General features: G+C 44.4%; 1 protein-coding gene across 5 annotated transcripts in view; it reads right to left on the bottom strand.

Moving 5' to 3' along the window:
• WDFY4 (WDFY family member 4) overlaps positions 1-23155 on the bottom strand; it is a 266523-nt gene that overhangs the window by 157261 nt on the left and 86107 nt on the right. For all 5 annotated transcript variants that reach the window (XM_032313628.1, XM_032313627.1, XM_032313624.1 and 2 more), the window contains exons 20-27: positions 19245-19476; positions 17970-18115; positions 16826-16937; positions 15929-16119; positions 10295-10447; positions 3772-3845; positions 1362-1523; positions 664-755 (exon numbers count right to left, since the gene is read on the bottom strand). In XM_032313628.1, coding sequence (XP_032169519.1) covers positions 664-755; positions 1362-1523; positions 3772-3845; positions 10295-10447; positions 15929-16119; positions 16826-16937; positions 17970-18115; positions 19245-19476 — 1162 coding nt within the window. The remainder of the gene's footprint in view (positions 1-663; positions 756-1361; positions 1524-3771; positions 3846-10294; positions 10448-15928; positions 16120-16825; positions 16938-17969; positions 18116-19244; positions 19477-23155) is intronic.

Here is a 23155-nt window from a genome sequence, read left to right as displayed (position 1 = left end):
CCTTCACACCTCCTCTAGCAGAAGGAGCATGACATAGCTCTTGTTCTGTGCCTGGTTGGGAGGAAAAAGCCTTAAAGAAACAAATCACAAGAGTGTGCATTAGAGTAGGCCCAACAGTTTTATAAGCAAAGGAGGTGACTTAACTGGCTTGATAGGACGAGAGAGGCATTTCTGCCTCCAGTGGGTGAAGGAGGGACTGGGGTGAACAGGGGAGGCATTTCTGCCAAGGGAACAGCACAGACAAAGCATGGCTGGAGGGCAGATCATCATACACTAGGATGTGCAGGGCCTTCAGAGCGCTGAAGTTGGGGCTCATCAGGGGAGGAAGGGTAGGAGAGATTCAACCAAGAAGGTAGCAGGAACTGGATCATAAAGTATCCCATCTGTTGACCTATAGCGAACCAATTTTTATCCTAGAGGTCTTGGAAGCCACTCCAGGTTGTGAAGGAAGAATATGCAATTTGATGTGATTGCAACCCTACTCACAAAAACTATGACCTCACAAGCCTGTACTTGGGAACAACTGCTCAGTTGTGGGTATCTTCCCCTTCCTTTGACTCAACCCTTCCCTCTACAAAATGGCCCCATGAGAGGTGGCTCTCAAGGGGTGCCATAAGGCTCATTCCCTGCCTTCAGACTGGTGTCTGAGAAAGGTCTTCTCACCAGGCACCGAGGAATCCAGGCCCCCATCCACACAGATCTGCCTCTCGTTCACCGAAGAAGGCTTGAGGGTGTACACAACAAACAGTCCGATTCTTAATGCAGAGAGAGAAGGATACTTTGAATGGTGAGCTCAACCCATGCTTGCTCAACACATATACAAGTTTTGTACCCAGATCCACCCAAATCAGTTTCAAGGGAGGGTATGAGGGGAATCATGTTATTCTGTGATCAATGCAGTATTTCCATAGACATCTAAAATCTGTCCGGATTCATCAGAGCAGTTAGCTCTTGCTCTGCCAGATCAACAGAACAGATAGTGATGAGGATGGGAAGGGCTAAATACCAGGTCAGCTGGGACTGTCCTTTGGGAAATCTGCAAATAGCAGACCTGTTGGGTCAATGGCTGATGAGGATGACTGTGCTCATGGAAATTCTCGAATCATTGGCGTAATAAGTGTGTCTGAGCACCAGGGAGCAGTGAGCACATAGTCCTGCTGGGAGTCTAGCAGACCTGCCCCTTTCCTCAACTCTCTGCCCTGAACAGAACTTCTAGAAGATTCTAAGGAAATGGAATCTGCCACTACACTGAAGGGTAATGTTGCTGGGTTGAGTGTGGTCAGGAAAGAACTGGGGCCTATATTCCCTTGTGAAATAGTCCCAAACCCCTGCCTGTACCCCTGGGAAGCCTGGCACAGTACCTGAGCAAGTCCTGGATGCTGAAGTGGCCCCTCAGCTGACAGCCCAAGATGGCAATGATGGTGGGGATCTTGGAGAAGGTGAGGCCCGGCTCATTGAAGAGGAAGACAAGCTTGGGTATAAGCTGGGCCTGGTGAGCAATCTCAGCATTCCGGGGTCCTTCCCTGTGAGCCCAGGAGTAGAGGCAGTAAAAGCTTTTACTGGAATGAACCAAATTTGCTGTGTTTCTGCTGAAAAGGTTTCCTAGGCTGGGCTTGCTCTGTGGCCCTCTGACTCCAGTGCTCTCTTGGCAACTCATCAAAATGCTGTCAGACACCCATTGAATATGTGTCTGCCAAGTGCCAGAGCTGCTCAGGGATGAGCCTCCCGTGCCCTTCCACCCCCGGAAACTGCCTTCAAAGACAACCCCAGTTATTGACTTTTAAGTTCTAAGCCTCAGGGAAAACTAATGCCGGTCTCAGAAAACTCAGAAGGAAGACAGCAGACTCCGTGTGACCGCGGAGCACTTCCCAACAGCACGGAGCCCTGGGCGAGTCTGTCTGGGTGTGTGCTCTTCCTGCTTGCCCCAAACCACAAAGTGGATGAACGCCACTGAGAGTCAAAGGGGAGAAAGACAGAATTCAAGCATCTGCGTCCTCCTTCTTAGAAAAATCACAAATTCAATTTCCAGTAAATTCGACTCCCCCCAAAGAAAACAGCTCCCGGGATAAATGTCCATCTTGTAGAAACCAGTAAAGAAAGAAAGTGGGAAAGGGAAAAAGAAAGATGAAGGAGGGGCAGTGGGGTGGGTGGCTCCTTCTCGAGCTGTCTTTTCAGGACTGATAGCATGAACTCTGCCAGGCTCCACATCCCCGATACATACAGGGGCAGCACCAGGCCCGTTCTGTGTGTGGTCTGTATGCATCCACCTGCCAGGGAGAATGTGCACTCTTCCTGCAGGCTCCGGCTGTGTTTGGTGCTTTCTTATCACAGCACTGAGCAGCCTGTTTGTCTGTATTCCTTCTCCACAAGACTGTCCTGTGGTTCTGGAACTTCCAGCACGAAGAACTGGGTATGAAATGGAATGGGTTTGCAGCAGATACCCAGTGAGTGGCTGAGTGAAAAAAGGGTCACAAATCTATTCAAAACATTGAAGGCACTACTGATAAGCTGAAACAGCCCTCCGTGAGGAGGCAGGTGGCCATGGGGGTGACCGGCCTGACAGGTAAGGAAGGAGTTGGGGTGTGAGGGTGGATTTCCTGCCTCCCTTCTTCTTTATTCTGATCCCAGGGACTGGGACCTCCCATGTTCTAACTCCCCTCCGTCTTTTGCAGAGGTGAAGTCATGCTTCGGCCAGGCCACGGGACCCAAGATGGCCCACTGAGACCCCATCCTATTGCTGAGACAAGAAGGAAAAAAGAAGCCCTCTGTGCTACCTCTGTGGGCCGAGGATTTGCTCTGAGGAGCTGCCCGGAGGCCATCTTGCCGTCTGCCCACATGATGCCAGCATGGAAGATAAGCGTGGACAAGACGGGTGACGGGTCTCAGATGAACCAGTGTGAACGCCACCCAGCCACGTGTGAAGATCTGCCCCCGCCCAACCTATGAGCCAATAAAATCCCGTTTCTCAACCTTCCTTTTGCCCTCCCTCCTCCCTTCCTTTTTTCTTCCCTTCCTTCCCTCCATAAGTTGGTTTGAGTTGTATTTCTACCACTTGCAACCAAAAGAGCCCTGAACAATCGGAAAAGTGACTCAGAAGAGTCCGTTAGAAGGAAAATAGGTTGGGAGGTAAATGGGGCACAGAGAAGTGTTTCTGTTTGTTGAGCCCCTGAGAGTGTGCTAGTTAGAGCTGGAGAGTCCCCTCCTGGGGCCCAAATCCACCAGGGGAGAGACCTGCCTTACATACATGAGCCAGTGGGAAGGACACTGCCACAGACTGAATGTCTGTATCCCCCCAGGATTCGTATGTTGAAACCAAACTGTCGACGTGATAGTATTTGGAGGCATGGTCTTGTGGACGTAAACAGGTCAAGATAGTGGGGCCCTTGTGATGGGATTAGTGCCTTTATAAAAGAGATCCCAGGGAACTCCCTCGCCCCTCCCACCAGGTGACATTATAGTGAGAAGACTGCTCTTAACCAGGAAGTAGGATCCTCACCAGACACAAAATCTGCCAGGGCCTTGATGTTGGATTTCCAGCCCCTGGAACTTAGAGAAATCAGTCTCTGTCTTTTATACACCATCATGCCTATCATATTTTGTTACAGCAGCCCACATGGTCTGAGACAGACGTGCTGCCCGCCGGGAACTCAGTGCTCTGGAAATGGGAGAAGGCCGTGGCTGCTGAGCCCCTAGCCTGTCCTGCCCCCTCAGTTCCCCGTCTCAGCATGAAGCCATCAGTTCTAGCCCCCACCCTGCCAAAACCGGGCCTACCTTGGTGATCGAAGGATTTCTGCAAGGTGGGAAAAGAGGGAGAGCTCCAGGCTGTCCGCGGTGTTTGTCCAGAGCTGGAGACAACAAGCACACAGTGAAACCAAGACGTACGTGAGAAGGGGCTCCGGGAAGGGTACGCATGTCCGGCCCTGCACCTGGTCTCCTTAGGCTTGAAACCACTAACGCCATTTAGCAGCTCAGGAATCAGTGCAGCTCGACCAATACCTACAACTTAGAGGCTGCCTTTCCCAGGGGAAAGCTCAGACATGGTTCCTCTCTTCCCTATCTCTGCTGTTGCCCGGTGCTTCAGTGCAAGTCTGGATGGGAACCAAGGACACCTGCTGTACCCTGTGCCTGGCCCTCAGCCCTGCAGCCCCTCTCGCCAGGTACAACTCACCCTCCCTGGAGCCTGGAAGGCAAGTGTCAGTCTTCCCAAGTTAGAGATGAGGAAACAGAGCCTGAGACAGACCAACAGAGGGACAGGTCCCTTTCACCACCAGCAAGCGGTAGGACTGGAATCAGAAGCTGAGTCTTGCCTGTCTGGTTTGATGCTTCCAGACAGAGGCTACCAGATGCTACCAGAGTGGTTTGTGACCACCCACCCAAGTTGTGCACGTATCACCTTCCTCAGCTCCCACCTCCGTGAAACCCTCACGACCCACTGCGAGCTGCACACCAAAGGGAAGGCACTCAGATTCCTAGAGTGAACTTTATCGCTCAGGTTGTTTCCATTCACAGTGAACAAAACACAGCTGCTGAGCGTCCGGCCGGGGCAGAGTAGATGGCATGCCTTTGTGCCTTGTGCCTTGAGGCAGCACTACTCTTTCTTATTTCCAAATCCTGACACTTCCTAGGGCCAAGAAGGAGAAGGTTCTGACATGGGATTGGAAGAGTGCACTCACAGGGCAGCTCAAAGAGCTCACACTTATAAAAGAGACTTTTGCTAGAGGCAAAAACTGCCCTGCAAAGTCCTAAAATGCTATCATTGTCTGCATGTAGTAGCTACGAAGAGTGAGGCTCAGAGAGACTCAGAAACTTGCCCGGCACCCCACAGTTTCTAACTGGCAGAGCCTGGCTTCGAAGTCTGGTCTGACCATCAAGCCCACCCTCTTGCCTCCTCTCTGTGCTCTCCCCAGACATCTCCTCCAGAGGAAGAACCGCAGGGTTAATAATCGACCTCACTTGAATCAAGCAGGCGACCATTGCTCTATCCTCTTACGTGAGAGTGAGAGCAAAAGAACCTCAAAAAACCCAGGTTTCTGAGGAGGCCCATGAAGGCAGGAACGACCCCCTCTCTAGTCCCCACACATGCCACACAAAGGGCACTTAATAAGGACCCACAAAATTTTTTAAAAGAGTGAATGTAAAGTAAATCAAAGTAAAATAAGTGGTTTGCTCTTAAGCCAGAAGCACACTAACAGATTCCCAGCTCCTGTGTGCTCAGCCACTGCCTGGCACAACCAGAGGAGGGCAGCAGCCATTCGGGAGAGCTGGTGTGGGCTGATGAGGCCCCAGTAGGGATGGGGGTAGGCAGGCATGGCACCCCAACATGCAAGTCTGTAGGAATCTGAGAGCCTGCACACTTGGAATGTTTATTCATGAAGTCAGTCATAGAGCAAATGCTTTGTCCGACTCGGTACCGGGAGATCTGAGACAGTGAGATTGGACTGACCAATCTTGTGTGGCCCTGAGCCCTTACCTTTCCCACGGAAGTGTATTCCTACTTCCTTTCCAGAGCATTAGAACAATAAGAAGCTGCCACAACACATAAGAGGCTGCCTAGCTCTTTAGAAATTACATAATACCAAGCATCTGGAATATGGAAAACACAGACAATTGAATCTTCTGGTTATTGTCCTGTGTCACATAACCTCTATACTGAGAACTGCATTGAGATGTCTGGATCAGATTTCTTTAAATATCTAAGGGATAATACGTCAGATTTTACCCTCTCTCCACCCCTGGAACCACCTCACTCAGGATGGGCTAGCCTATCCCTTCTTCAAGGAACCTGAAGCCTCGACCTCCTGCCCCGCACCCCTGCTTCTCACTTCCTGTCTCTTCTCTGCTTCCCAACTTCCTGTCTCTCCCTGCTTCTCAGCTTCCGGTCTCCCTCCTCCCTCTCAATTATCTGTCCCTATCATCAAGCTTGGAATCCACCCTTTCTTTTGTAACCCTCTCTTTTATCTCTAAACTTTTCCTTTCCTTGAAGAACCTGTCCCATCAATAGTGATTCTCCCACTGGCATTTTTAACTATACTTTTCTGCTGCTTCCTCCTCCTCAGCCTACAACCGGACTCAGGACCCTTAAGTCCTGAAACTTCCTCCTTTTTATTTTCTTCTCTTTTTTTCTTCTTCAAAAGTCCACTAAATGTCTCGACTCCATCCTTCTCCCTTCACCTCACTTCTGACCCCAACAGTTACATTTTTCTAGGCCTGTGAGTGACCTTCAGTTGACCTCCAAGTGACTTCCAAATTTTATACAATCCTACGAATTGTAAAACCTACAACTTAACACATCCTTGCCCTTGCTTCACTTGATAGAGGCAGACATTTGGAAAAGTTCTCTTGTTTTTGCAATTTTGTCCTCCTAATCCTTTAATTTTATTTCATTTCATTTTGTTTTACCTTGTTTTTTTAGCTTCTGGTCTTTATGGGTGGCTTGTTTGCTTAACTCCAGCATTAAAAGCACCAGCTTACCTAAAAGTTTATTCAGGGAGGGGTGGGGTGTTACCCATGATCATTCCAGGAGCAAGCTGTGGTTATGGGTACTTTCTGGGCCAGGCTGCTGGTGGACATGCTTCGGAGCCAAGCTGCTGAACTCAGCCACAGCATTCTGGAAGGTACAGGGGTGAGGCCAAGGCCTGCTACTTCTTGTTTATCAGGGTGGTGAAGTCATTTATGCCTCTCTCCTTTCCTCTTGTGCTCTGGGAGCCTATATTCCATACCTGGCTGGCTTCCTGCATAACCTTCTCATCCATCTTCAGACCCAGATCCAGGACCTGATTCAATTAACTAATATTTTATTTAGGATTTTTGCAGCTATATTTATGAATAAGATTGGCCTGTATGTTTTCATGTCCCATCCTGTCCGTTTTTGGTTCTGCAATCAAGATTAGCTCACAAAATAAGCTGGGAGTGCTCTCTTTCCAGTTTCCTGGAGGAGTTGATAAGGCTGGAATGGCTCATTTCTTGACTGGCAGAACTTCCCTACAGACCGCCTGGGCCTGGACTTGCCTTATGGACATTGTTTGTTTGTAAGATTTTAAACCTGTGATTCTGTTATTTGATGGTTATGGGACCATTTGGGTTTTTACTTCTTCCTGAGTGAATTTTGGAAACAAATTTTCTTGGAGATTGTTCAAATGAGCTAAGTGTTCCCATTTATTGGCACCTAGTTGTTGGTACTGTTTTCTTGTTGCCTTTCTAATTGCTCATTCCTTTGTGGCTATGTTTCCCTTTCCTTTTTAACATTATTTAGCTGTGCCTCCTGTTTGTTTTTCCCCCCTTGGTCAATCTCAACAGCTCTGTCTATGTTATGAGAACTAGTTATTGGCCTTGGTGATCCTTTCTATGTTTGTTTCTTTTCTACTTAAGTAATGTTCTCATCTCTTTTTCCTTCTTTCTTTCTTTCTCTGAATTTTGCTCTGTTTGTTTTCTTGTTTGGGGTTTTTGTATTTCCATTTCTGTTTATTCATTCTAACTTCATCTAAAATTCTGTTCATTAATTTTAAATGTTCTTTTTATTTTTTAAAGGTTTTATTTGTTTATTTGACAGAGAGAGATCACAAGTAGATGGAGAGGCAGGCAGAAAGAGAGAGAGAGGGAAGCAGGCTCCCTGCTGAGCATACAGCCCAAGCGGGACTCGATCCCAGGACCCTAAGATCATGACCTGAGCCAAAGGCAGCAGCTTAACCCACTGAGCCACCCAGACGCCCCTTAAATGTTCTTTTTTCTAATACATATACACTGATGACTATACATTTTCCTCTAAATTTGGCTTTCAGCAGCAGCGCTCAACAGTGCTCTGTAATACACAGTGTTATATAGTGAGTTCCTTTCATTCAGTTCTTAATCACTTCTCATCTGAATGAACTTCATTAATCTTCTTTATCCCACCATCTTTGCTAAAATTCAGTTTCAAAATCTTCCATCTGGATTTCTGTAGCAATCTCATGACCCACTCTCCCTTGCCTTGAGCTCCTGCCACCAGAGTAATAGGCCTAAAATAAAATTCTAGCATGTCATTCTTTAGTTAACATCCTTAGGTATCAGGAATTTAGCAAAACTTAGTAATAATCTAAAAATTATCTAGAAAGCCTTTATCCTAATAATTTAACTTTGATCATTTGTTCAAAGGAAACAGTTTTTAAAGCAGGGGAAACAACAAAATAACATTTACTCAAAACAACAATATAGGGGGAAAATCTAAGACTTTGACAATAGAGGAATGGTGAAGAAACCACAAACTTGCTATAAGACAGATATTATTCTGATTCAGAAAAAACCTCATAAAAGTCCATAACAAATGTTTTTAAGTGTGATGTTATCTTTAACAAGCATTATTGGAGAGGGTCATTGAAGGAGTAATGATGGGAGAGTCGAAGAGCGTGGCTAAAGCATTGAGCTTGCTGGGAGCCTATGAGATTAAGAAAGGGTATGATGTAATGGAAGGGACCTTGAATTCTTGATTGGACAGGTCTCGCAAATGCTCTCTTGGACTTTTAGTGACTTGTGTGCAGTGGGACAGCACAGGTCACAAGGGTTTTCCTAGCTCTCGTGTATTTCTGGTTTTAGATACCTCCCTCCTTTACTTCCTGGTTCCATGTACGGTTCTCATCTTCCTTTCTCAAGCTCTATTTCCTCCCCATTTTGCCTGTCCATGGACTGGTGCTGTGTCTTTGTCACTGTCTGGTTCTTAAAGTCCCAGACTTTGGGAGATGAGCTCTAGGGGGCTGTTCTCCCTGTCTCTCCATCTCGTAATGCGATGTAGTATGTACTCTTAACACAGGAGCATTTGGAACCGGAGTCTGAGTACAAGACAGTAAGGGTTGTGCAAGTGACTGGCTTGGCTGATTGTTTCTCCTCCAAAGGTGTGGACTCAACAGCTTCCTAAAGTGGTCAGATGTGAGGCAGACAAGTGGAATATTAGTGTCTTTTCCTTTTCATTAAAAGTGTTTTGGGGCACCAGGGTGGCTCAGTGGGTTAAGCCTCTGCCTTTGGCTCAGGTCATGATCCCAGGGTCCTGGGTTCGAGCCCCACATCTGGCTCTCTACTCAGCAGGGAGACTGCTTCCTCCTCTTTCTCTCTGCCTGCCTCTCTGTCTCCTTGTGATCTCTGTCTGTCAAATAAATAAATACAATCTTTAAAAAAAGTGTTTAAAAGAAAAAAGAAGAATCCATAACAAATATCTTTCATGTCTGTTATATGAGAAAAGGCAGGACTTAAAAGATGTCTATGCTATGATCACGACTATGATCTAAAAATATATGTGTATTATGCATAGAAAGTACAAAAAAGCCATGCCTTAAAAGTTGACAAGAGTCATCTGGATCTCAGAAATCAGAGCTTCCACCCCCATTTTTCTGTAATTTTAAATATTCTATAATGAGCATATATCATTTTTAAATTTAAAAAAATCCATTTTTAAAATCCTTCCATGGACTGCAGCAGGGACTGGCTAACATGCACGTCCCGTCCCGCAGCCTAGCGTCTCTCACCTGTCATGTCTCCTTCCCCCTCCAGCCACCCCTCTGCCTGCAACACACAGCCTGGCAGGCACCCTGCAAGCCACTTGCTCTGAAATCCCCAAGGCTGTTCTCATCCTTCCTATCTGCCAATAGCATACACTCCACCCCCTCTGAACACATTCCACCCCATCCAGCCCTGGAGTCCCTGATCTACAAATCTGACCCAACTGTGCTCTCACCCCAGCATGTCTCCAGGACGTGGTCAGTGCCTGACCCCAGAGGCACTCAGTAAATGGTGTTTTGTGACTACAGCAATCCAGCTGAAGCTCTGTGCAGTACCCCTCACCTAGCCTCAGTCCTTCCCTCAGGGTCTCTCAGTCAGCACTTTTAAGGAATATTTGTCAACAGCAAAGCACCATCTAAAGGGAGCAGAGTATATATTTTTTAAGCCTATCTATATCTATATCTACATCTACATCTGTATCTCTGTCTCTATATATGGTATCCTCCAGTTTTAGAATCCATTCCCAGATCCTATCTGGTTTGACCCCCACGCCAGCCTGTGGGAGGAACATGATGCTTCCCATCTCATACACGAGAAGACTAGAACTCAGAGAAATTAAGACACTCGCCCAAGGCCACACAGTCCATTGATGGGCTCGTATTAATTATAAACCCAGACCTCCCCGGCTCCAAAGCTTTTGAGGTTGTCCTTCTCCCCACCCCCATGGTTACTGAGGAAGCTGGCCTGCTGAGTTTAGAGGAAGCTCCAGGCATTCCTTACCACCACACACACCCACTCTTTCAGGGCTAATGGCCAGTCTCCAGTTTACCTCAAAATTGCAGAGGATGTGTTGAAAGATGCCAACGTTGGTGATAGCAGATGACCCGAAGCCTAGCTCTGCAGTGCCAGCAATCGAGAGGATGAGCTGAAAAATTCGATGGTTTAGGAGAGAGGACTTTTTCCTCAGGAGAAAAGCCATTATCTGAAAAAGTTAAAACACAAAGCAATTTCCTCATGAATGCATCACTAGAACTCTTTCTCTTTCGCCTGCCTGTTCCCACCAGCACCTGTCATCTGCTCAGCCTGCAAGTCCTCTGCTCTCTGCTGTTACCTCCTTCATTCCCATGTTCTCAGAGGAAAAACACACCCCAACTTCTGTGTCTGCTTCTGACCAGGGTCCACTTTTCTGTACTTCTGTACGTGTGTGAATTGACCTCTCACTAGGGACCCCCTGCTTCTTCCTGAAACTCCCCCACTGTGTTTCCAGAATGCCATTCTGTCTTGGTTTCCCTCTACATTTCTTTTTTATTTATTTATTTTTTTGTTTCAGAGGTAGAGTGATTCATCAGTTGCATATAACACTCCGTGCTCATTAAATCATGTGCCCTCCCTAATGCCCGTCACCCAGTTACCCCAACCCCTACCCATCTCCCCTCCAGCAGCCCTCAGTTTGTTTCCTAGAGATAAGAGCCTCTATGACTTGCCCCCCTCTCAATTTTCATTTCAATTTTTCCCTTCCCTTCCCTTATGTTCAATCATTTCTTAAATTCCACAGATGAGTGAAATCATAGGATATTTGTCTTCCTCTTTCTGACTTATTTTGCTTAGCAAAATACTCTCTAACTCCATCCATGTCATTGCAAATAACAAGATTCCATTCTTTTTGATGCCTGACTAATATTTCATTTTAAACACACACACACACACACACACACACACACACACACACACACGCTTTCTCCATTCCTCTGCTAATGGACATCTCCGTTCTTTCCATACTATGGTTATTGTGAACACTGCTGCTATAAACATTGGGGTGCATGTGCCCCTTTGGATCACTATGTTTGTCAATCTGTTTGCAGTGTGTCAAGGCTGTCATCATCAAGACGGTGTGGTACTGATACAAAAACAGACACATAGATCAGTGGAACAGAATAGAGAACCCAGAAGTGGACCCTCAACTCCATGGTCAACTAAACTTTGACAAAAAGGGAAGGGTAAGACAGTCTCTTCAAGAAATGATATTGGGAAAATTGCATAGCCAGATGCAGAAGAATGAAAATGGACCATTTTCTTACACCATACACAAAAATAGACTCAAAACGGATGAAAGACCTAAATGTGAAACAGGAAACCATCAAAATCCTAGAGGAGAACACAGGCAGCAACCTCTTTGACCACAGCCACAGCAACTTCTTGGTAGACATATTTCCAAAGGCAAGGGAAACAAAGGCAAAAATGAACTATTGGAACTTCATCAAGATAAAAAAGCTTTTGCACAGCAAAGGACACAGTTGGCAAATCTAAAAGACAACCTACAAAATGGGGGAAAATATTTGCCAATTATTATCAGATAAAGGGCTAGTGTCCAAAATCTATAAAGAACTTATCAAACTCAACACCCCCCCAAAAAAAACAAAAAATCCAGTCAAGAAATGGGTAGAAAACATGAACATTTCTCCAAAGAAGACATCCACATGGCCAACAGATACATGAAAAAATGTTCCATATCACTCAGCATCTTGAAAATACAAGTCAAAACCACAGTGAGATACCACCTCACACCAGTCAGAATGACTTAAATTAACAAGTCAGGAAATGACAGATGCTGGTGAGGATGCGGAGAAAGGGAACCCTCCTACACTGCTGGTGGGAATGCAAGCTGGTACAGCCACTCTGGAAAACAGTATGGAGGTTCCTCAAAAAGTTGAAGAAAGAGTTACCCTATGACTAAGCAATTGTACTACCAGGTATTTATTCTCTTGCATTTCTTTGTGTTCTTTCTCATTTCCCTTTACCAAATCCTGCATTCATAACCATCCCATAAATGTTGCTGTGTCACCAGGAAGCCACCACATCCCTATGAGCCCAGCTGCACCAGCATCTTACTTTAGGCTGCAACCACCGAGTGTGCCTTTCTGCTGTGCTGGGCCCAGGGAAGCAACAACATATCAGGATGGAACCACTGGGATCCCAGGGGTCCAGACCCAACTCAGAGACTAATGAGTGGGATCCCACTTAGCCTTACGTCTCTGTTGACCTCAGTCACACAAACTTCAGGTTGCCTCCATCTACTGGTACCTGAGTTCTCACCCATCTTATCCACCACTCAATTCCCTAAGCCTGGATCTGACAGCATCCAGCCATTCACCCTGTCCTCCCAGATATCCTCTCCAATGTGCTATTGGGAAGTCTTGCTTGCTGGTATAAACTGCATGTTTGTGTCCTCCCCAAATTCGTGTGTTGAAACCCTATCCCCTAATGCAGTGCTATTTGGAAATGTGTCCTGTGGGAGATAGTTAGAGTTAGAAGGAGTCATGAGGGTGGAGCTTCATGGTGGGATTAATCCTCTTGTAAGAGTCACAAGAGAGCTTGATCCCTCCCTCTAATCTCTGTCATGTGAGAATACAATGAGAAATTGGCCATCTGCAATCCAGAAGAGGGCCCTCATCCAACCTGGCCATGGTGGCACTCTGATCTTAGACTTCCCAGACTCCAGAACTGTGAGAAATAACTTTGTGTTGTTTACAAGCCACCCAGTCTGTGGTATTCTGTTAAAGCAGCCCAACTGCCTAAGATGACCCGTGATCAGTGAATACTCATTATCTTTCCAGACTGCTCCAGTCACTTCTTAGCTATATCTGAAATCTGACCATTCCCCACTCCCTGATCCAGACATAATTAGGATGGCTGAAAGTTGCTTGAGAAAAATTGCACATGCAGGCTGACTGGTTTCACTTTGTAGTAATAGTGTCAAATGCCAAAGTAGACCCCATTTGACCTGGTGGTCCAACTCTGTTTTTCTAGTAAGCCTGTTTTCTTCATCTTAAAGATGAGGCTTTCATCTCTTCTCCTCTCTCCCCAACCTCCCTTTGCCTCCACCACCCCACTTCACACTCCGCTGAGAAGACAGAACCCATCAGACATGAACGCTCTCATCTGCCCATACCAGATCCACTGATGCCTGCTTGCACTCCTTCCTGTCCTAAACAGGGTCTCTATCCAGGTGGCCCCTGGAGCACATCCCTCACCTTCTAGAGGACATGGCCCAGAGGGAGAGTTTTTCTCTCTTTCTCCTGTTACTTCTTCCCACTGACAAAAATGCTGTAATATTTCTCATCTTTAGAACCCTCCCAGCCAACCAGGGTGGCTCAGTCAGTTAAGCATCTGCCTTCAGCTCAGGTCATGATTCCAGAGTCCTGGGATCGAGTTCCATATCACGACTCATCCATATCCCTGCTGCCTAGCTCTTAGGAGATATTCGGTCAACAAGAACTGAGTACATGGATTCCATGCATGAGCCACTCCTTGTCTCTACCACCTCTTTCTTCCTGAAAAACTCAAGCTACACAGTCCCACATGTGATGTTGGCCAACTTTGTAGCCATTACCTGTAACCACATTTTCTGTAGCCACCTCTATAGCACATCATCTTTCTCAAGGCACTCTGCTTAGGCCAAGAAAACATTCACTGAGAATTCACAGTGCCGCAGACCCTACACTTGGTGGTGGGGAGGCCACAGTGAGCATGAGTGAGAGTTCCAGATATCCATGAACCTGGAGTTTCTGGGAGGATGGAGAACACCCAAGTGATGGCTGGAGAACACCCAAGTCACAGAGAACATGGTAGTTCTGGAAGAGAACCTCAGACACTTACTACATTCAATGTGTCTTAAAATTATCTTGGGTACTAAAAAAATTTTTTTTTAATTTTTAAAAAATTTAAAATTATCTTGGTATTTGTCTTATTTTATCCTTTTAGGTAAACCCCCAAGAACAGGAAGTGCTATGTACCTTTTTGGAAATGTTCACAATAATAGCCCAAATGCCTAGTCACAGCAGATCTGCATGTGCTGAAGTAGAACACATGCCACTACAGCTGCTTTTAACATGATTCAGAGAAAATTTTAATATCCCCAAAGCCCTAATTCTTGAGTTTTAACATAAACCAGACACACCCATTCACTAATTACCAAAATATTTACTGAGTATCTGTTTGGTGTCAGTAATATACTGGCAAAGAATAAGGAAACTCCCATGCCTTTAGACAATTACAGTCCTGTAGAGATGAGCAGAGGCATAATTACAGCACTGGGTAAGAGCCTGAGACCGGGCACATGTGCAGTACCAAGGACAGCCAGGATACGGCTGCACACTCAGCTCAGGGCTTAGAAGAGAGATCCCCTTTGCCGTTGGAGCTTGACCTGGGGAAGAGAGGGAGGTGGTGCTCCAAGCCGAGATTACAGGTACACAAAGTAATATGAGGTGGTTAGCAATCCATGACCATGCAGGATTCAGGGAGGAAGTTTTACTGGCTGGGCAGGAAATGGGGCTAAATGGGGCTGGCAGGACAGGCTGGCAGCCAGTTTTTAAAGGCCTTTGAATCCACTATAAGGAGTCTGGGATATTCTACCAGTGACTGGGTGCCTTTGAAGGGTATGCACAGGAAGGAAGGATCATCAGGTCTGTAATATAGAACTATGGCTGATATCAATGCAATTAAAGGGAGAAGCAGAGGGAATGGGCCACTGTTCAGCTGGGGCAGCAGTCTAGGTAAGAGGGTGTGTGTCTGAGAAGCTTTCTTCTTCTCAGACCCTGACTTGGGGTCCAAAGAGACAGGAAGGCTTTCTCTTGGCTCCTGCTGTACCCAGGAGGAACCACCATGGCCTGTGCACCCCAGTGACATTGTCTAGACTTTGACACTAGTCCTGCCCTTCATGATTTCCTTCCAGCCATGCAGGAAGGTACTCAAGGGCAGTGAACGTGTCTTGGGTGACCTTACAAATAGTAAACAGCATTAACAATCACAGTTACTTTGAGCAGGTACTCTTCTGAACACTTGGCATGTATGAACTCACTTAATCATCATAGCCTTACAAAACAAGTGCTATTATTATTCCCATTTTACACATAGGGGAACTGAGGCTCAAAGGGAGTAAGAACTAGAGATAGCTGGCACTTACAGAGCCCTTATTCTGCACAGCCATAATACACAGCCATCCACTTGAATTAAATGATCTAGTGCTCACGACAACTCCAGGACAAAGGACAGGAGAATGTCCATATCATATTATCAAGGAAACTGAGGCAGCTAGGGTAAATAACTCATGTAAGGTTAGTAACTCATGTAAGGTTACATAGCAAGTTTGAGGAAGAGGCAAGATTCAAACCCAGCACCCTGGTTCCTGCACCCGGGCTACCATCATGTCAGGTGCAAAGTAGGTGACAGATGATTCCTGAATTCAATGAAAGGTACTGGTATACAGGTGAGCACCCCCATTCTGATCAGAGTCACTCTCTGCCTGGCTATCCCCTGGCCTTCCGCTGCGGTGACACTGGCTTCAAGACCCTTCCCTTGCTTTCCCTTCTCTAGAAGTTACGCTGGAGGGAAAGTCCCCTAGGGCCAGTGAAGCTCTTCTCCGCTCCTCCAGGAGTTACAGGCTCAGAGGGGAGGGTGGGATTACCTGGTACCCACAGATGTGCTGCATTAGGCGATCGCACATGACATTGCTGGTCAGGACAGAGTGCAGGACTTTCACAGCTGCGTACATGGTGTGGTCATCTGTCGCTAAGGAAATGAGGCCCAGGAGGATGGTGGGCCCGCCAATGAAGTCCAGGCTGCTGGCTGCCGGGATGGAGTGGAACACCCTTACGCCTGTGTGAGACAAAGGAATTCCATCAATACATCACAGCTGCAGGGCAATGGCAAGTCCCCTGGAATCCTGCAAGGACATAAGAGCTGCCAGGGCCACTGTCCACCCAGAGTAGAGACACCTGTGCACCTAGGACAGGCTGGGAGCAGGAGGAAGGATGGAGGTTTGAAAGAGCACCCTGAAAAATCCTGTACTGAGTTCTTCCTGGCTCACCAAAAGGCTGAAACAGCCCAAAGAATTTCAGATCACTGCCTTTGTCTCCATCCAGACTGCTGGGAGAGTCACAAGCTCTCTGGGCCTCGGGACGCTGGTTGTGACAAACCCAAGCTCTTGTCTGTGCTCTAGATCCTGTAAGATTGGACTTTGTACCCACACCCTGCCCTGCTCTTGCCGAGCTGCATGACAAGCAGCAGTCAGTGGCTATTTTTACCCAAATAACCACAACCATTGCCTCTGTCAAAGGGCCCCCCCACTGCCCCATGCACACTTGACAGGCCCCACTGTGCATAGATGCCAGCCCGGATAGTAGCTGAGTTCACTGGCAACTGGCAAATGTGGCAAGGTGAACTGATCTTTGTGCAGTGTGGCAGGCTAACTCGCCAACCCTCACCCTCGCTGGGAAGCCGCTTAGAGGTCCAGGCCGCACAAGCAATGACAGCCACATGCCCATCTTCCCAAACAGTAGCAAAAGGGCAAGACCTCACCTACCTAAATGGCCCACAGCCACAGCGCCAATGGTTCGGAGAGAACCCGAGAGGTGGCCAGCACAATTTCTTAGCAAGAACACAGGTGTGGCATTGTCACGGGATGAAATGTTCATCTAGAGAAATGAGCAACAGTCAGTCCTAAGAAATCTTCTGGAATGGAAGAGCTTTTATTCGCAAGGTCCTGGAGGGCAAGCACCCCAAGGCCTGGTCCAGTGTTGGCACTCAGTAAGAGAAAGTCAGTGAATAAATAATAAGTGAACCAATGTCAGGGAGACTGACGTCAAAATTTGGGTTCCCATGCCCCACCACCCAGGCTGTGGCTGAGTCACGTGGGAGCAGCTCTGGTGGTGTAGTCGTGCCACAGATGTCCCACAGGTCACAGTGAAGAGCTAATGAGGGAGAGGTGGACCCAAGAACATGTGGAGATGGGATGGTGCCACGAAAACCAGGCTGCCTCCTTCCCAGTCCAGGCTGTCCAGCCTCTTCAAGGCCCGGCCTCACTGGTCTCAAAGGGCTAGGCAGACGAGAGTCTGGGGTACTCTGTGGGTAAAGGCACTGCTGAGGTGCACAACAAGACCTCATCCCTTATATACTGAGCCTCTTCAGTAAAGGGAGATGGCCCTCTGTCTGTGACGATGGAGAGAATGTAAACGAATCAGCCCAAATTCAACAGCATTAAGCAAAAGACCACGCTCTGCAGGGATTAGGAAATACCTCATCTACTGGCAGCGTCCTCTACAAACATGTCTGCTTGCTGTTGGCAAGTTGGCTGTTTGAAATAAGCATGGCAACTCACAGAACATTTTGCAGGGCTGGGGAGTCAGTAGCATCCAGAAAAGAGAAGCTCAATCGTGTTTTCAGTGTCACAAAGGTTTTTCAAATTCCATTTGTTCCTGTTCTCCAGTGAAGAATACAGAGCACCTGCTCTCTCTTCTGAGCATTCCAAATAAAAGCTTTAGTCCCAGAAGACCCGAATGGGTGAAGAGGCATGTGTTATTTTAACAAATGAAACGGGCAGCACGCCTGTGTGAATCTGTTGGTGCGTGCATGTTTATGAGTTTGTGTCCACTTAAGCACTGAAAGCTGAAGCAAGCTATGAGGTCATGATTCCAAAAGGGGGCAACAAGTGAAGGCAGAAGTCGTACCTCTTTGGCAATCAGGCGGCTGTCCACCTCACTGTAAGTGTTTCTGATGTCTGTAACACTGGTGGTGGAGGAGCTGGCTAAGTGAAGGCCAAAGGAAACCTTTTCGTCAGCAACGAGGGGCGTCGCTTCTATATCAGGGTCCACTCCTAGAACAACACAGCTTTGATCATCTTTACTATCTCTACAGAAGAGAAAGTATGAGCTCAGTAAAATAAATAGCTATGGCTATATGGTGAAGCTACCACTGAGAGGCTGTCTTATGTTGTTTGAGCGTATGTTTATGTCACATGTTTGCCCCTGTGGTTCTCTGACACTTACAGGAAACTGGATAAATCTCACAGGATTAACCCTACTATAAAATAAGAGCAACTGGGGTGTGAAATTACTTAAGCTTGAAGCATCTACCAAAGAGATGATATAACCTCATCCTCCAAAACCAAAATGCTAAGTGATAAAAGAGCTGGTGTAAAAAAAAAAAAGAGAGAGAGAGAGAGAGAGAGAGAGAGAGGCAGAGAGAGACTGGGCTGAAAGCCCTAATATTTTCAATGAGCTATATGCCATGGTGAACATTACACTTGGAATGAGCACCCTGGTCCCTGGGTCAAAGAAAGCCATGTGGGCTAGCGGAACTGCATGGCCTGAATAAGCAGTGAGCAAAATTTTGGCTCTAGACTTGACCTCATCGCATGGCTCTGGCCAGTGGCATCTGCCAGAGGAAATGGAAGCTTGAAGAAGACATGGGGCCTGGAGACAGAAAAACTCTACAGTGCTGAATTGCCCTTCACTATGCACAAGGCTTCTTCTGTACATAAATTCATTCATCATTCTTCCCAGATGGGAGCTGACCCCCTTGACTTGATAGAGCACAGAGAGCAGTACTCCCTACTTGAACAGCCAGCAATCAATAATGGAAATGTGGATGTTTGTCTGCCTGTTTAATAATTGAATACAATAGTATACTTTAGTTAAAAAGCTTCTTCATTAAAAGGAATGTAAGTTATTTATCGCATTCTCCTCTCTCTTTCTTTGCTGATGGTATTACCCACCCATTCTCCTCCATTATGGGCTTTGGAGATGAAATCTAAAGGATATTGTCATTTCCTTTTCTGTGACATTTTCTTTTGGGTTTTAAATTTATAATGATCCAATTACAGAGGGCTTCCCTAATGACTGATCTATACTGAGTTTATTCTTTATAAATATGCTATAAATAACTAGATGTCCATTTAAAAAAATAATATCAGTGAGATCATTATAAATCAAAACACTCTATACCTTGAGCATGCACAGCCTGGAAGTTACCACAGTATCTTGGGCCAAGTTTGTTAATAACTTCCAGAGTGTCCACTGAGATGGCTTCTTCAAAGAGGTATGTAGGCCCAAGACGCCATATTAATGATGACTTTTGTTTCCAAAGTCGAGGGGTAGCAATATATCCATAAACATCTACAAATGAAGATGGATCCATTGAAAGGAAAGGCCCTGGTAAGGCCTGAATATACAACATCTGTTAAAATTAAAAGGATGGGGGTAGGGGGAAAGAGAAAGATTTAACCTCGGAATTAATCAAATAAACACTCATGGATATAAAATGATATACCTTACACTCTAAAAGTAAAAGCTTATTTCATCTACAAACATTAAAAAGCTCACTCTCAAAGCTGAGAAACAATGCAGGAAAGCAGTTTACAAAATGTTGGTGAGAGTAAAAAACTGACACTGTGTCTTTGGAAACAAAGGAATATTAAGAGCCACTAAAATGTTTATCTTTTCTGTTCCAGTCATTCCCCTGAGAATCTAAATGTCCAGTATTTGCACACCCATTAAGTTTTATGTACTAAATAATTACAGACATATACAAATAGAAAGGAAGAAATAAAATCATTTCTATTTGCAAATAATATGTCCATGTGGAAAATTCCAAAGAATCTACAAAAAAAAAAAAAGGCACCTAGGAATAATAAGTGAGGTCAGCAAGGTCACAGGATACATTATCAACATACAAAAATCAATCACATTTTAGAGGATAACAATGAACATGCAGAAACCAAGATTTAAAACACTATCATTTCTATGGACTCTGAAAAACAATCTGAGGGTTTTGAAGGGGGGGTTGGGAGGTTGGGGAAACCAGGTGGTGGGTATTGGAGAGGGCACAGATAGCATGGAGCACTGGGTGTGGTGCAAAAACATTGAATACTGTTATGCTGAAAATAAATTTTAAAAATTTTTTAAAAATTAAAAGTAAAAAAACACACTATCATTTATAATCACTCAAAAGAAAATGAAATATTTAAATGAAAAGTGTTTGAAATCTATATACTAAAAATTCAAAAATGTCGACAAAAGAAATGAAAGAAGACCTGTATAAATGGAGAGGCAAACCATGTTCATGGATAGGAAAACTCAACATAGTAAAAATATTATTTCTCCCTAAAATGATTAGGCTAATGCAGTTCTTATCAAAATATCAGAAGGCTTTTATAGACACACACAAGCTAATTCTAACATTTATATTTGAAGGTACAAGCCCTAGAATAACTTAAACAAATAGATTAATTTTTCTTTTTCAAAAAATAAGAGTGATTTTGATTATCTTTTTTTTTTTTGAAAGAGAAGAATTAAGTGGGAGGCACCATTTTAGTCAATATTAATTCATAGCTACAATAATTAAGATAGTGTGGTATTGGTAGGGATATAGTCACATAGATAGGTAGAACAGAATATAGAATCTGGAAATAAATCCATACAAATGTGCCCAACTGATTTTTGATGGAGGTTCAAAAGCAATTCAGTGTAGGAATGATAGCCTTTTTAACCAATGTTGTGGAAACAGCTGGACATCCCATGGGCAAAGAAATGAACTTCAACTTAAACTTCACACCTCCTATAAAAGTTAACTCATAAGATATAACAAATTTAAATATAAATCTAGAAAACTTTTAGAAGAAATCACAGAAGAAAATCTTTAGGATCTAGGGTTAGGCGAAGAGTTCTTAGAGTCAACACCAAAAGCTTAAGTCATAAGAGGAAAATCTGATGAATTATACTTCATCAAAACAAAAACTTTTGCCCTCCAAACTCCTATGGGAAAGAAGATGGAACACAAGCTACTGACTATGAGAAATTCTTTGGCAAATCACGCAACAGAGGACTAGTATATAGAATATATACCTTAAAACTCAAGAAGAAAAACAATCCAATTAGAAAATAGCCACAAGATATGAACAGACATAACTTAAGAGGATATACAGATGTCAAATAAGCACTTAAGAAGATTTTTAATCTCCTTTGCCATTAAATAAATGCAAATGAAAAACACAACGAGCTATCACTACACACCTATCAGAATGTCTAATACGAAAAATAGTGACCACACCAAATACAGAGAAACGGATCACTCAGCTGATGGGAAGTGTAAAATGGCACAGTCAATCTGGGAAAATGATTTGGCTGTTTCTTATAAAACCAAATATACAATCACCATATGACCCAGCAATTGAACTCCTAGGCATTTATCCAAGAGAAATATGGACTTAAGTTCACATAAAAACTTGTACTCAAACGTTCATAGCAAAACAAAGAAAAAAAAAGGAAAATAAATGTTCAAAGCAGCTTTCTCTGTAATATCCCCAAACTGAAAACAGCCCAAATGTCCTTCAATCAGTGAATGGTTAACATATACATCCATATCATGGAATACTACTCAGTGATAAAAAGGAATTAAATATTGATGTATAGCAACAATTTGGATGAATTTTCAGAGAATTATGTTGATTGAAAATCCAATCCTAAAAAATAATATACTGTACAGTTTCATATATACCACATCCTTGAAATGACAACATTCTAGATTCTTGGTTGCCAAGGTTAGGGACAGGAATAAGGGAGGCAGGTGTGAGTAAGTGGGAGTGGCTGTATTTTAATTTTTATAAAAGGGCAACACAAGGGACACAAGGGAGCATTGTAGTGACATAAACATTCTGAATCCTGACAGAAGTCATGGACATAGGAACCTACACATGTGATAACATTGTGTGGAACACATACATACACATATACACAAATACAAGTAAAACTGGGAAATCTGAACAAATCAGCAGATTGTATCAATATCAATATTTTGGCTAAGAAATTTTTCTACGGTTTTTTAAGATGTTACCATTGGGGAGAAACTGGGTAAAAGGTACACAGGATTTCTTGCTATTATTTCTTATAACTACATGGTAGCCTATAATTATCTCAATAAAAATTTCAGTAAAGTAGAAGAAAACTAGTTAACAGAGTATCACAAATTTTAAAATGATAATTTCAAAGTTTACGCAGGTAAAAATATTTTAAATACTAGTAAAAATTAAGTAATATATAATATTTTCTATGCAATAAAGTCACAGCTATTTTTCTGAAGGGAATAAACTTAAAGAAACTACAAACTATGGTAAGATAGAAGAAATATAGGCATTCTTTCTTCTTTTCAATATTTTTCAGGTATTTCAAAATGTGTTTATATAATTTTTATAATGACTATAAAATCACTATATCCACATTTATGTATATAAATACATAGTTTCAAATGAGGGGTCATACAATTTCAGAAATAGTCTTTTTCTCTCTACCAATTAAATGAGATTTTCAACAAGAACAAACCAAGTTTTCAGTCACCAGAACTGCCTAGAGTGGGTCCACTGTGCTCTCTCCTCCTCTCCCCTCGTGCCAAGCAGGGACTTCTCTCTCTCCCACACTGAAGCTCTGCCCCACCCCTGCAATCATCTTGTCTTTTTTTCCAAATTCCTACTGCCTTTACTCACTGTGCCATCTGCATTGATTTACAAACATAAGATGCCTCAAATTTCTCCCACATCATTTTGCTCAATTCAGGCTGTTGAACTATTCCCCACCTTTCAAAATTTATATCTTCCCTTGGAAATTAAAATAAAGGCTCTAACATTAGAGGCTGTTAAGGTTAAGGTAAGGCTGTTAAGGTAAAGGCTGTTAAGCTGGGTCGTCCATAACCTAAGCTCTCCCATCTTGTTCTTGCTCAGCAGATATCTGCCTCTAAACACAGGCCTTCACATTTATTCCAATTAAATTTCACTTGCTGATCCTGAACCAACTTGAGATCATCTTGGAAAAGTCAACTCTATCTGACTCCACTCTTGGTCATTCCCCACAGCATATTTTGGCAT

Source organism: Mustela erminea, chromosome 14 (genome assembly GCF_009829155.1).
Source record: "Mustela erminea isolate mMusErm1 chromosome 14, mMusErm1.Pri, whole genome shotgun sequence".
Taxonomy (NCBI): Eukaryota; Metazoa; Chordata; class Mammalia; order Carnivora; family Mustelidae; genus Mustela; species Mustela erminea.
Note: the sequence above shows the minus strand (reverse complement) of the source record. Positions and strands in the feature narration are given on the sequence as shown.